This window comes from Microcaecilia unicolor, chromosome 5 (assembly GCF_901765095.1).
Source record: "Microcaecilia unicolor chromosome 5, aMicUni1.1, whole genome shotgun sequence".
NCBI classification, from domain to species: Eukaryota; Metazoa; Chordata; class Amphibia; order Gymnophiona; family Siphonopidae; genus Microcaecilia; species Microcaecilia unicolor.
Genome location: NC_044035.1, coordinates 20966622 through 20982056, shown reverse-complemented (window position 1 = coordinate 20982056; position 15435 = coordinate 20966622). Strand labels below are relative to the sequence as shown.

The window sequence follows — 15435 nt, the reverse complement described above, 5'->3', positions numbered from 1 at the left end:
TAAGCGCAGATCCCCTGAATTCTGTAATACCACGTGCATCTTTAGTGAATACTTCTGGTCCTCCCATGCTCCTCCCATGGCCACGCCCTCTTTTCAGTTGCACACTAAAAGATTTACGCACAAATCTTTATAAAATAGCACTTAGGAAAATGCGTGTGTAAATCCAGTTTGTTGCTAATTAATGCCAATAATTGAAAGCGTCCAATTATTTGTGCCAATTGGCTCATTATTCAATAAAATTGCATTCACAATTTTGAGCATCTTACATAGAATCTGAGGAAATGAGGGCAATTTCCAAAGGCCATTGACCCAGGTAAATGGGCAATTTGAAAATTTCCCTCCTTGCAGGTAAACATATACATTAATGGCTCTTTAAAATTAGTGTAACTGATGGGACCTATTGGTTTGCTATGACTGCGGCTAGTGTTTGTCGCCCCCTAGAGGTACCATCCTAGCTTCTCTGCCTATAATATTCTGCAATACACTGAAGAAAAGAAACCTGTGAAGTGGAGACTAAAAGTCTTCTAGTAATTAGTATGTAAGATAATGGGGTTGCAGATTTTCACTGATTTGGCATTCCTTGAGAATTTCAGTCAACAAGCTGAAAACAAACCTGCAATCCCAGAGAAAAATTGTTTAAAAATTCATATCTCTGTCTTTAGATACAAAGTGGTGTACAGACCCCTTTCAAGAAATATCTTTTGAACTTTGCTGTGGCCAGAAAATATGGTGAAGTCAGGCACGGGATTATTCGAAATGACAGCATCTGGGACAAGTACATCTTCAGGAAAGTACAGGTAAGCTCCGGTCAGGTCACATATTGCTATTGAAGCTGTTTCACGTGCAACCTTTTTCACTGGCAAGCCACTTCCTGATAATTTAACTTTTGAGAAAAGGGGTATTTTTTAGAATTATTAATCATGCACATTGACTTCCCAGTTGAGAGAAATCCACACTTTCAGAAAGGGGCACAGAATACAGAGCTGCTAACCAAACGTAGAGGTATGATTCCTTAAAGAACTGATTTTCAGTCGAACCTAGGCCGCTAGATCCCGTTGGCTGAAAGTTTCTGCCCTGCATATAAAGGAATGCTAAAGGGATTATCAAACATCTTCTCCCCCCACAGACAGGCCCAAGATCTAATAATGGATCACTTAAAACTTGGCCCTTACGTTTTTACATTTTCCTTAAATATGTGAAAGAGGAAAGAAGCGACTGAGAAGCTCTATAAATGGGAAACTGACTGAAAATTTCTCTGGTGTGGTAGAGACATTCACAAAATGGCAGTGCCTTTTTAAAGCAAATTTTAGGACCATCAGTTCCCTACTAGAAGAAACAATGCTATCAACTGTTGATGTACGATCCGTCTACACTTCCATACCCCTTGGAGGATGCAGTGTCTTGAAGAAGAAGACACTCTACTTATCAATTTTATATTAACACTTAACTACTTCTCATTTGATAGTGACATTACTTCCAAACAGTGGAAGTATGGTAAAAGCAAAGATGGCTTTGCAGGAGGCCAACGTATGCATAGTAAATCTGAATTACACCAACTGTCTACTACGTCTTCTTTGCAGTGTATCTATTAATGTTGAACTTAGGCCTCCACACATCTACCGAAAAGCATGGAAGAATAAACATGCACTGCTTATGTACAGGCTGACCCAGCTCCTTATGGGAATGGAAGCTCCGAACACATAAGCCATGACATAACTGTATATCGTATATACGGAACGAATGGCCACAGTCCCAATTTTGAATGATACAATCAGTTACTAGAAAAATCCCTAAAGCAAAATCAATAGTTGCATCCCTTCATGGTGGTAGTTCTCAGAACCCCCAGCCCAGCTGGACTTTTAAGATATCCACAGTGAACATACATGAGATCTCTCTTTCGCAACAATGAGAAAATAAGACATCTTTCCCAGAAATTCCATTTTAATCCTACAGTCTTACAAACTCTGGAAGGAATTAACTGTATTATCGGGAGTACATTACTCAACTGTACTATGGAATGTAAGGCTATTTCCCTTTAAATACAAGGGATAAAAAAAAAAAACCTTGCATTCCATTCCATGTTAGCACATGGTATTGCATTTTAGTGATCCATAAATAAATTGTAAAGAAATGGAGAAAAGATCTCAGTGATTTATACAAAAAAAGAGGTACTCAGCCTGTACAGCGAAATCACCGTCATCAGTCAGAAAAACTCAATTTCTAATCAAAACTCTCCAAAATAGGGATAAACAATTCCAAACCTTTGAGAATTACACAGCAATTAAATATAAATTCAGTATAGATTCATTGAATTATGCTTGTCGGAAGCATAGCGAAGGCGGGACTCGGGTGTGCTTAACACATGGGCGTCCTCGGCCGATAATGGAAAAAAGAAGGGTGTCCCTGATGAGCACTTGGCCGACTTTACTTGATCCATTTTTTTTCTTGTGACAAAGCCTCAAAAAGGTGCCCGAACTGACCAGATGACCACCGGAGGGAATCGGGGATGACCTCCCCTTACTCCCCCAGTGGTCACTAACCCCCTCCCACCCCTCATACTCAGCTCCCTGACAGCAGTATGCAGGTCCCTGGAGCAGTTTTAGTGGGTGCAGTGCACTTCAGGCAGGCGGACCAAGGCCCATCCCCCCCTACCTGTTACACTTGTGGTGGTAAATGTGAGCCCTCCAAAACCCACCACAAACCCACTGTACCCACATGTAGGTGCCCTCCTTCACCCTTTAGGGCTATGGTAGTGGTGTACAGTTGTGGGTAGTGGGTTTTGGGGGCGTTGGGGGGCTCAGCACCCAAGGTAAGGGAGCTATTAACCTGGGAGCAATTTCTGAAGTCCACTGCAGTGCCCCCTAGGGTGCCCGGTTGGTGTCCTGGCATGTCAGGGGGACCAGTGCACTATGAATGCTGGCTCCTCCCATGACCAAATGGCTTGGATTTGGTCGTTTCTGAGATGGGCGTCCTCGGTTTCCATCATCACCGAAAACTGGGGACGACCATCTTTAAGGACGACCATCTCTAAGGTCGACCTAAATGTTGAGATTTGGGCATCCCTGACCGTATTATCGAAACAAAAGATGGACGCCTATCTTATTTCGAAAATACGGGTTTCCCCACCCCTGCACCGGGACATTTTGCGAGGACTGTCCTCAGCAAAACTTGGGCGTCCCTATCGATTATGCCCCTCCACATTATTCAGCGAGTCTATACTGAGTTTAGATTTAATTGCTGTGTATTTTTCAAAGATTGTCATTGTTCATCACTATTTTGGAGAGTTTTCATTAGAAATGGAGTTTTTCTGATCGATGATGGTAATTCTTGCTGTAGGGGCTGAGTATCTCTTTTTTGTGTAGGTCACTGAGGTCTTTTCTCCATTTCCTTAAAGGATTTCAATCTATTCATGATTTACAGATTTAGGGCCCTGTTTGCTAAGGCGTGTTAGAGTTTTTAACGCACCTACAATTAGCGTGCGCGCTAACCATGTAGGCGCCTATAGGGCATATTATAGACACGTACATGGTTAATCTGCGTACATGGTTATCGAGTGGTTAAAACGTTAACACGCCTATAACGCTGCTTAGTAAACAGGGCCCAAGGTGACCAATTTAACGAAAGGTGCACATTAGGTCAGAGAGCTGGTTAAATATTATCTCAACTAGGGTAGGAGTGGATAAACATGTCCTGCTGCAGTATGAGCAGCCCGAGTCAATCCTTGGGTGTGTGAGTGAGACTAACAAGTTGGTTACTTCTTCCATTAGAGGCCTGGTTGAAGGGCCAAGCGTTTTTTTATATGAATAAAATGTACAACACCATTGCATGTGTAGCAATAATGCCCAGAGGAAAGCATTTTCTTCATGTTGTCCTCTGTCTAATGACTCTGTTTCTTTTCTGAAGGACACGATGGGTGGACGAGTACGAATAATCGTCACTGCAGCTGCTCCCATATCACCCAGCATCTTGACGTTCATGAGATCGGCTTTAGGGTGCCATGTAAGTATATGCTGCCTAAACCACAGGCCTGTCAAATCGTGTGGGAACAGCCTATAGGGGTTCTTTGTCATTAACAAGAGACAAGCAACTGTTGCTTAGATTAAAACAGTTTTCCAGGTGTTTGAGGTTGGAAACACCTTTAAAAAAATATGACAGCATCATGGCCTCAGCAGCCATTTTCTGTGTCCATTTTCTGTACCAGTTGCAAACCACAGACCCTACTTTGTCTTATTACCCCCTGGCAAAGGATCTTCTCTGCCAGAGGCGTAGCTACAAGTGGGCCTGGGTGGGCCGGAGCCCACCCATCTTGGACTCAGGCCCACCGAAAATTGTGGCACTGTTACTCTGGCTGACCGAGATCCCTAAACCTTGCCAGTTGAAGATTTCCTCCTCTTCCAAAGAGCAGCCGGCAGGACTTGCCTGGAGCTGATGCCGACATTGGCCCTGCTGCATATGCTCAGTGTTCAAGCATGCATAGCCTGCTGGTGGCAGTGGCAGCGGGAGCTCAAGACAAGTGTTGCCAGCTGCCATTTAGCACAGCGTTGGCTGCCCGAAGAGGAGGAAATCTTCAGCTGGGGTGGGGTTTAGGGATCCCTAAAGTAGACAATAGTAAGAGGATTACCAAACAGGACTCCAAGATGTAAGATCACCGAACATATAAAGAGGAATCCAATAAAATTTATATGGAAATATAATGTTTGATTTTAACAAAATATTTTTAAAAAGCAAGGAAAAAGACCTCAAAATGCCCAACCGCTTACTATCAGTTTTCAGCGGCTTTAACTGGGGGCGTGGTGTTCATCACTGGTCATAAAAACCTTGCTTGGAAAGAATTATTTTAACTTTTAATTTATTTCTAAATAGATTTTAACAATTTTGCTCTTTTTACAAGAAAATTTTTTTTAAATATATTGACAATATCAATGCTAACTTCAAATTTTCTTTGGTTCATAAAAACCTTCACTGATTCTCATGAAGTGCTCTAAAGCAGCTTTACAAAGATAAAGTAAAGTCGAGCACTTATCTGTTGCCCGACGGTGGCCCCATCCATTTCGCTTGTGGGCTTTTTCAGGGGCTGTGCTTCGACAGAGAAAGCATTGAGAAAATTTTTTCTGAAAAATATTTACCATATATTTCATTATAAGGGAAAACAATTGGAAAATTAATGTACAAAAACTGCTATAAAAATGCAAGTTAAGAGCTGTATTTTAAACTTGCATTTTATCTCATTTTAACCATGACTGGTTGCTTGTTTCAAACAGAGAACTTTCATTTTCACACAGCTTTTAGATTTAATGATTGGAAAGATTACTCAAACCTAGCATTGTAAGAACAATGACTAAGATTTAAACATTAAAAACTCATATAAACATCACAAATAAAGAATACTCTTTGGACTTATCCTCTCTCTTGATCTGACCATAACTTAGTGCTGCTTTGAACAAAACCCATAATTCAACACAGTATTTAACTTGTGAGAACCAAATGGATAAGCCAATCACAATCTGTTTTAAAACTATGATGTAATGTTATATAAATTGGCTTAATTTACCCTTTCAGTACTGATGTCCATTTTATCAATTGTCTCGTTGGCAACACATTGTGATGAAAACAAATAATAATGAGACAATCTTTAAAGCCAAGCGTGCCTTGTAGAAATAGCAGCCACAATAAAGGAAAAAACTCCTGCATATAGCCTTGTATTTTGCTTGGCTTTAAAGATTCTCTCCGTTCCCGTTCGGAGGTATTGGATTCATACATTGTTTACATTATTTACATCCAATCTCTGACCCCTGAGGTAGGCGTTCTTTAACGCCAAAACACGGCTCGTGTTGGGTCATTTTTCAATAAAATACTCTTGTTGTCTCAGTCTTGAAGGCCCAGTGTTGCTCCTTTTTGTTTGTATACTTTCTATGTATGCTGGTTACCCTCTCTGTTTGGCTGATAATTTTCACCCTAAATAAAAGAAAAGAGAAATGTCTCTAGAAATCAAAATCACTGCTAAATGTAATAAAAGCGAGCCAAGTGTAAGGTATTCCAACCATTGTGACATCACTGATGAGGTTGACTCGTAGGCACTGGTGGATTGAAGCATTATGACATCACAATATCAGCTCAGGTTACCAGAGACTGAAACGCTTCACACTAAGGGGGAAGTTATCAATGTAAGCTACCATTAAAATGCATTCCTTTGCCACTAACTCATGCTATTTCAGTATGTCCTGTTTTATGCAATAAGATGTAGTTACTAATAACTTGACAATAACAAACAGTAAAATAGAACATCTTTAACAGTAACCCACATTGATAACTTCCAGTGTCAGCACTTACACATGTAAACTGGTATTTTGGAATCTAGACGTTCGTCTGCCATTTTGGAAACTTACATGTCTAAATGCTCCCAAATATATACAGATGCTCCAATCATTAAGCACTATCAATTTGGGGGGGGGGGGGGGCACTGGTTTATTAAGGGGGTAATCTCCCCTAATTCCTCCTGTAGAGCGCTGCCCAAACCAAGCAGTTTTACAAACCCTATATATATATATAAACTTACACAACTCCACCTAAATCACCTCATACCTCAGCTTGTTAGTGACAGTATATAAGATCATGTAATGTACATAAGAACGTAATGACTGATTCACAACACCACTCTGTAAGCCACAGAGACTGCAAAAAGGTGGGATAATGTGGGGTACAAATACAATAAATAATAATAATAATAATCCAGGAGCAGCTGTAAAGCCTTACACTGATCTCTGTGCTCATGAACGCCCAAATCCCACCCCTCACCATATGCACATAATTCAGATTTACATATATAAATCCTGACTTTCTAAAATTGGGTTAAACTAGCACAAAAATCCACTGACTGACTGCTACTAAATGGACTTGGGAAAAATCCACAATTTCGGGAATAACTTGTATAAAATGTTTGTATGTTTGGGTAGCTTGCCAGGTGCCCTTGACCTGAATTGGCCGCTGTTGGGGACAGGATGCTAGGCTCGATGGACCGTTGGTCTTTTCCCAGTATGGCATTACTTATGTACTTAACTCTGCCAGAAAAATTAAACATACAAATCTTTGAAAGTAGTTTTAAAAAGGAAGGAAAAGCCTCAAAGAGCTCAAAATCTTTAAAGAGCAAAACAGATCCAATAGGTCTTGTCTTCATCATTTGGCAAAAACCTTCCAAACAAAAACTTTATATTTTTTCTATGTCTTTTTCTTTTTTTTTTTATCAATTATTTCAATATTCAACATTCATGATACAGCATTCATGATGTGGTGTCTTCTTAAACAAGGTCTTTATTTGAAATCAATAACACAACAACCCAACACGAATCGTGTTTCGGCTGTAATGGCCTGCTTCAGCAGAGTGCTAAATGCTTGACTATTTGATCTACATGTTCATTTTTTATATTGAAAACCAATAGACCCCTGACGCAGGCCATTACGGCCGAAACACGATTCGTGTTGGGTTGTTGTGTTATTGATTTCAAATAAAGACCTTGTTTAAGAAGACACCACGTGAGAGAGGACTTTTTTGGATCCACTGTTTCTTTTGCTTTGCGTTTCTCCTGTGGAGAGGACACCTTCTGTGTGTGACAGCATTCATGATGCCTTTTCGTCCTTGCATCATGAATGTTGAATATCGAAATAATTGATAAAAGAAAAAGATATAGAAATAATATAACATTTTTGTTTGGAACGTTTTTGCCAGTGATGAAAACGAGATCTATTGGATCCGTTTAGCTCTTTAAATCTGCTAAGATTTTGATCTCCTTGAGGCGTTTCCTCCCTTTTTCAAATACATTTGTATGATTAACTTTTCTGGCACAGTTATTCTTCAGTCAGTGTATTTTTGTGCTGTTTATCTTTTGTGATTCCGTTAATCCACTATTTTTTTTTTTTGATGTAGTGGTTTCTATTTGCACATGTGAATCACAAATAGGACTTCAAAAGTATAGGCCTTAAGGACCTGATTATATATACAAACCAGAGAAGAGGAGAGGTAGGGGCCTATGAAAGAAAGATTCAAATACCTCCAAGGTATTCATAACGTATAAGAGGGAAACATACTACTACTACTACTACTACTACTTAGCATTTCTATAGCGCTGCCAGGGTTACGCAGCGCTGTACAATTTTAAACAAGGGGAAGGACAGTCCCTGCTCAAGAGAGCTTACAATCTACAGGTAATAAACTATGTAGTCAGTGTAGGTATCATGAATGGGGAAGGTGGTTAGGCGCCAAAAGCAAGGGAGAAGAGATGGGCTTTGAGTAAGGACTTGAAAATGGGCAGGGAGGGCGCATAGCTGGTGGAAAGGAACAATTATTTCAAGAGGTGATGATATGACGCTCTTAAAGGGGCAGACTTGGGCGTACCAGCAGAAAGTACACAGAAAACAGTAATGGAAACCAAAAATGCATGGAATAAACACAAAGGAATCCCGTATGGAAAGAATGGAACCAAACAAGCTTAGCAGTGATTAGATTGGATTGCACTCCAGCAATTGGGAAGCAAAGCCAGTGCTGGGCAGACTTCTACGGTCTGTGCCCTGATCGAGGCTGGACAGATTCAGCTTTAGTAGCTGGAGAACAAAGCCAGTGCCAGCAGACTTCTGTGGTCTGTGCCCTGATCATGGCTAGACAGATTTGGATGGGCTGGAGGAGGGCTTCAGTGATAGCTTTAGTAGCTGGAGAAGAAGGCCAGTGCCAGGGCAGACTTCTACGGTTTGTGCCCTGAAAATGGCAAGGACGAATCAAGGTCAAGTATACATCATACCTTATGCTATGAGTTTATCTTGTTGGGCAGACTGGATGGACTGTTCAGATCTTTATTTGACATCATCTACTATGCTACCATGTTACTTATTCATGGGAAGGATAAGGGACACGTGTTATGGCCTCCTGGGCCGGCGCTGGAAGCAAAAATAGTAACTGATTTCAAGAGAATCTGAGATATACCCAGTTGCAAAGAAGAAAGGGAACCAGGGCTGCTGAGAGGTGGGGGGCGGGGGGGGGGGCAAAATTGATTGCCCTATATAAAGGGAGTTTACCTAGGGGTGGGTGGGTAGGACTAGGACACAGGTAACCTCAATTACCAATCAAACCAAGGGGGAGATGCACTAAAGACTGGTTAAAGCTCTTCCCTTACCGGGCTCCGGTACTTCCTCCTGGACCATCTCTTGCTGCCCATTAGTATCTACAGGAACACAATTTTAAATGCAACAGTATTAAACAAGACAAATAATAACCAGCTCTAAGGCTTAAGGCTGTTTTTTTTTTTGTTTTTTTTTTTTTAGTGAAGGACGCCCATAAAGGACGTCCCTGACGAGCACTTGGATGTTATTTTTCCCCAAATTGTTTTTTGTTACATTTATAGAAGTTTTTCAATCCCGCGCCGCCCCAACGAGAGGTACAGACCTCTCGTTAGATTTTCCACGGTTAGGCAATCGGAAAACGGTAGTGCATCTCATTACAATACGGTTTCTACACATTATAATACTAATTTGCTGATCTGCATTCCATTTTCGTTAGCTGCTACGGTGATCGCAAAATGGCTGGGAGAAGCCTTTAGTACATGCCAGGGTTTACTACTTGCTCGTTAATGGCTTGTTAATGGCTCATTATTGGCTCCTTACGTTTAGTGCATCTGGCCCCAAGTCTGAAAATGCCCAGCGCAGCTCCCAGCTCACAAGGTAAACTTAGGTTGTACTACCTACCCAGCTCAAAACAAAATTGCCCCTTCTCCAGAGCTATGAGTCAACAGATGCTATGTAACCAAAAATTGATTGAATTAAGTCTCTGGCAGTGTAGATTCAACACACAATTCTAATGAAAACAGACACCAGATTCAATGTCACCAGATTAAGTCACAGGTTTAAAACACTTGGAACAGGTTAAAACACAGTTCCAATGAAAACACCTTTAAGACAATTCCAGCATAAAAAGATGACATCACAGTGCAATATAAGCAATAGGATAGAGACAGATAAGGAATTTATAGAGGTCAGACCTTCTGCAAGTGAAAGGACAGGGTTTTTTTTGGGGGGGGGGGTTGTGTTAATAGGATAGAATAAAAAGGGGGGTGAAATAGAATAAAGGCGTCAATAGTTTATCAGGAAGATATTAAGAGATATTAAGAGCAGGGCACAGGTAACCTCAGTTACCAATCAAACCAAGTCTGAAAATCAATCAAACCAAGTCTGAAAATGGTTAGCACCCAAGCCAAAACCAGCTATTTTGGGGGTGTTCTGGGGGTGTAGTTAGCACATGGCCAGTTAACCGGCCTAGGTAGCTGCAAAAATAGGACAAAAAAAGTCAGTCCTATCTTTATGCAGTTCACCATGGCCGGTTGAATGCTAAATATCGCACTTAACCGGCTACGGCTTTATCACCTGGCCGTATGTGGAAATTCAATTCCAGAGCTCAGACATAGCCCAGCATTGAATATCCAGGGATAACGCCAACAGTGGTCAGCAAAACACTGACCACCACTGGCTGCATATCCACCCCATAGTCTCTACACAGTTTCATCTCCGCTTGCCTTACTAAGTTGGTTTTATTTTCAACACACTTTTATTAGGACTTGAAACTCAAACACAAAAATGAGCTTTAACTCCTCTCCAACACAGATTTTTGAAGCTTATGGTCAAACGGAGTGTGCTGCTGGGAGTACGTTCTCCTCACCTGGAGACTGGAAGGCAGGTAAGGTGCCCGAATCTTCTTTCCGTATTCAGGACCTACTTTACTTCAGCAAGAACCACCAGTCAAAGGAGATGCTATGTCTTAAGTCTCCGATGAATTCACATTGATCCATGCCTATTCATTATGGATATCCTGAAAAAACCTGATTGGCTGTGGAGTCACTAGGACGGGTTTGGAAAGCTCCATCCTTCAAAGCCAGCTGGGAGAACTCTTACTTTAGTTCATTGACATCTTTGATATGGACAGAACACTACAGCAATAAACCAAAGTAGAGGAGACAACAAGAATAGCAGCTCTGGGAGTATATGTGAAAAAAATCCCACACAGATAATTGTCCAGGAGAAAACCTTTGCATGGACCCAACTCGAGACTATGTTTCGGCAGTGCACCATTTTGTCTTACCATTCCCTGAGAGCAGCATCCGTCTTCGTTTATATATGGTATTCACTCCAGGTTATTTGACTGTACTGATTTCCAACATCCATCAGTGTCTCTACGACCCCTGAGGCAGGCAGGTTGCCCCGCCGAAACACAATCCCATGTCGGGTCAATACTGGTGCAAATATAGGTTTTCTCTTGGACAACTACCCGTGTGGGATTTTTTTCACATATACTCCCAGAGCTGCTTCTCTTGTTGTCTCCTCTACTCTGTTTTATTGCCTTTGTGTTCCCCTAGAGGTGGTTTCCTGTTCTCCTTGCTTCGGGTTTTTAGCCAGAACACTACATGCAGACACCAATCCTGAGATTCCCAATTAAACAGTGGTATGTATATGAGAAAATCTGCCGCGAGGTAGAGAACTCAAGACTTCCCATGGAAAACAATGTAAAATAAAAGTGGGAAGGTGACCAAGGATACCAAAGACTGATAAGATGTATAATAAAAGAGAAATTTATTGAAGTATGAAGTCTTCCACAATTCCAGGAATAACATGTATAGGATGTTTGTACGTTTGGGAAGCTCGCCAGGTGCCCTTGGCCTGGATTGGCCGCTGTCGTGGACAGGATGCTGGGCTCGATGGACCCTTGGTCTTTTCCCAGTGTGGCATTACTTATGTACTAATAAATTTCTCTTGTATTATTCATCTTATCAGTCTTTGGTATCCTTGGTCGCCCTCCCACTGTTATTTTACATTCCCAATTAAACAACAGAAATATAGCACATGATGGCAGATCCATTGAGTTTACTTATTTTCTCTTCCTATTGTCATATCTCAGACCCGTGTCTATCCTATGCCCTTGTATACTAGTTTTTGTCTCCACTGAAATGTTATGCATTCCTTACCATGATGTTCCTTATGTTTCACCCCAAGTCTACTCCCGTTCAACCTCTTGCCATAATCTCTTCGAAAACAGGGTAAAATGTCACTGAAATTTTGAAATTGGTGACGATCCCCTTTGGAAACAGTTGGCATCTCTTTCCAGCAAGCAAAAGTTAAACGATCGGAATTGATGGGTACAATTATTGGATTCAGCCAAACTACCAGACATTAAACAAAGCAAGACAACAGTGGATATCAATAAATAACAAGGATTCACTTAGGGGTCACTAACACGTGCTTACCACAGCTAAAACTGCCTTACTGCGGGGTGCACTCAAGCATCCCATGGTAATTTCTTGATTAGCACATGCTACCCACATGCTAAAACCTATAATTTACTTTTTAGTGCTTGGGGTGGGTCGGGATGAAGAGAGGGCACGCTTTGCGTTAATTGGTTAGCACAGCTACATTGCCTTGTGCTAACCAATTAGCGTGTAGTTAGCATGTGAGCCCTTACGGCCTACAAAATAGCTGGCAGTAGGGGGCTCATGCGCTAATGGCCATGTTCTAATGGGAAAATTAGTGCTACAAACTCTTTATTCTTCAGTAATAGATCAAGGCCGAGAAAGGGATCTAGGTGTTGTCATTGATGATACGTTGAAATCTTCTGCTCAATGTGCTGCTGTGGCTAGGAAAGCAAATAGAATGTTGGGTATCATTAGGAAAGGGATGGAAAACAAAAATAAGTGCTGTTGTATCGCTCCATGGTGCCATCGCACCTAGAGTATTGTGTTCAATTCTGGTCGCCGCAGCTCAAAAAAGACATAGTGGAATTGGAAAAGGTGCAGAGAAGGGCGACAAAGATGATCTAGGGGATGGGACGGCTTCCCTATCAGGCTAGGCTAAAGCGGCTAGAGCTCTTCAGCTTGGAGAAAAGGCGGCTGAGGGGAGATATGATAGAGGTCTATAAGATAATGAGTGGAATGGAACGGGTCGATGTGGAGCGTCTGTTTACGCTTTCCATAAATACTAGGACAAGGGGGCATGCGATGAAGCTGCAGTGTGGTAAATTTAAAACTAATCGGAGGAAATATTTCTTCACTCAATGCGTAGTTAAACTGTGGAATTCGCTGCTGGAAAAGGTGGTTAAGGCGCTTAACTTAGCGGACTTCAAAAAGGAGTTGGACGGCTTCCTGGAGGAAAAAGCCATAGAATGTTATTGAATGGACGAGGGAATATAGTATTTCTAGGATTTGCGGGACAAATTGCTTGTTCTTTTGGTCGCTGTCAGTGATAGGGTGCTGGGCTCGATGGACCCTTGGTCTGTCCCAGCATGGTGATGCTTATGTACTTAAATAGATGTACAGTCTTGACCCGCCACAGGCTGGGTCAGGATTATTCAAGCCTGTGGTGGGTCACGACTATACATCTATTTCATCTATTACTGAAGAATAAAGAGTTTGTAGAAGCTTGGACTTCATTCTTGGCCAAAATTAACACATGGCCATTAATACAGAAAATTGAAACCTTGGCCATAAAAGTGGCCTTAGTGGGTGGGAATGACCTTCATAAGGATGTTCTAAGGCCACTTCTTACAGCAGTTTGGTAAAAAGGGTCCCTTATTGACATATAAAATCATAAAGCAAAACTGTTACTCTTACTCAGTAACTTAAAAGTGGATCAGTGGCAGGAGAGATTTTAGAAAAGGGTCCACGGTTATATTAAAAGGCACATGCCTAAAAAGATTTAATAAAACTCATAAGCACTAGTTGAGAATCCAAGGTCATTAAATCATTCTGGTTTTTCCCCCCTACAGGACACGTTGGCGCACCTCTGCCATGCAATGTCGTAAAACTCGTGGATGTGGCAGAAATGAACTATTTCTCTGTCAATGGAGAAGGAGAGGTACCACATATATGTATTTGTGTCTTTGAAGCCAAGTTGCCCAGTTCCAGGTTGGAGATTTTGAGCCAATCCTGGTTTTGAACTTACATTCCAAAGCTGCGTGGGATTTGTAGTGCCAGATCCTGTCCGTTGAAATCAGTGCTGCAAGTTCCATAATATGCACCAGGATGGGTTGGTTAGAAATCCAGGACTGGTCCAAAATCTCCAGCCTGGAACTGGGTAACTTGGCATCTCTTGTCTTTCTGTCATTTGCTTCAGTGAGGTGCAAGATGATGGGTTCATTCTCACACGTTCCAGGTCTGCATCAAAGGAACAAATGTATTTAAAGGTTACCTGAAGGACCCAGAGAAAACAGCAGAGGCTCTGGACCAGGACGGGTGGCTTCACACAGGCGACATTGGGAAGTGGCTGCCGGTAGGTATCTGTTGTTAAGTAAAACTCTACTGATGGCCCTAGGCAAGGTCCCACAATTTTTTTTTAAACCTTTATTTCTACAAGAGAGAATTACAATGAGCAATAATCACTTGTAACAGTTTCCAACATTTTCTTTTGTTATAACATCCCCTACTACCCTTCAACCTACTACTCTTAACCCTCCCTGCCCCTATGCCCTCCCTCCCTCCCTTCCCCAACCCAACCCTCCCTTGTCAACGCTACACATTCAGAATCCAGGGGTCCCACAATTTTTAAGGGACAGATGTAATTCGGGCAACAAACAGGGCTGGTGTTGAACATACTGTGGCCCAGGGCAGCAATTTAGCAGGGGCTGCAAAAGCCCCTAGGGTTATCATATGGCTCCAGAAAAAGGAGGACAGGTTGATCCAGTCTGGGTTTTACTTCCATTACGTTCAATGGAAAGAAAACCAGGACGGGATCAATGTGTCCTTTTTCTGGAGCCTTATGGTAACCCTCCAGACATGTACATTCAGTGGTGTGCTGGAGCCGGCTCGCACGAGCCTGTTGTTAAATTTTACTGATTTTTGCGAGCCGGTTGTTGGAGTCAGGCAGCCAGCACACAAGCATCTGGGGTTTTTTTTCTCCTCCTCTCTCCCTCCTCCCCCGGCCCCAGCATACCTCATCATCCAACCCGGAGCCTTTTCTCTGCCGGATCCACTGTTGCCAAGGTTGCGGTTTTCCCGCCCAATTGGGCGGCTCTCTGCAACCCGCTGCGGGAAATTTTTGACCGTTGTGGGTTGCCGCGGGCGTGGTTAGTGACATCGTGGGGGTGGGGGTTAGTGACGTTGTGGGCGTGGTTAGTGACATCGGGGGTGGGGGTAGTGATGTTATGGGCGGGGTTAGTGACATTGTGAGCGGGGTTAGTGACATCAGGGTGGAGCTGATGAGGGTGGGGGGGCGGGGATTTGCGTGGGAAATTTTTTTTCAATTTGGCAAGCCTGGCCGGATCCCACCCACAGGAAGTTGCATCAGCGGGGCTGTACACTCGGCATAGGCAAACCCTGCCAGCCTTAGTCTTCTTCAGCGCCGGTCTCCAGCACATTCGCTGATCTGTGCTGTGCGTCCTGACTCACGTCCTTGCGCATTCTGCACATTCCTTTA

General features: G+C 42.4%; 1 protein-coding gene across 3 annotated transcripts in view; it reads left to right on the top strand.

Annotated features, from left to right (window-relative positions):
* The window catches only part of ACSL5 (acyl-CoA synthetase long chain family member 5), a 96355-nt gene that overhangs the window by 67917 nt on the left and 13003 nt on the right, over positions 1–15435 (top strand). For all 3 annotated transcript variants that reach the window (XM_030202733.1, XM_030202732.1, XM_030202734.1), the window contains exons 13-17: positions 663–797; positions 3904–3999; positions 10642–10714; positions 13790–13878; positions 14176–14292. In XM_030202733.1, coding sequence (XP_030058593.1) covers positions 663–797; positions 3904–3999; positions 10642–10714; positions 13790–13878; positions 14176–14292 — 510 coding nt within the window. The remainder of the gene's footprint in view (positions 1–662; positions 798–3903; positions 4000–10641; positions 10715–13789; positions 13879–14175; positions 14293–15435) is intronic.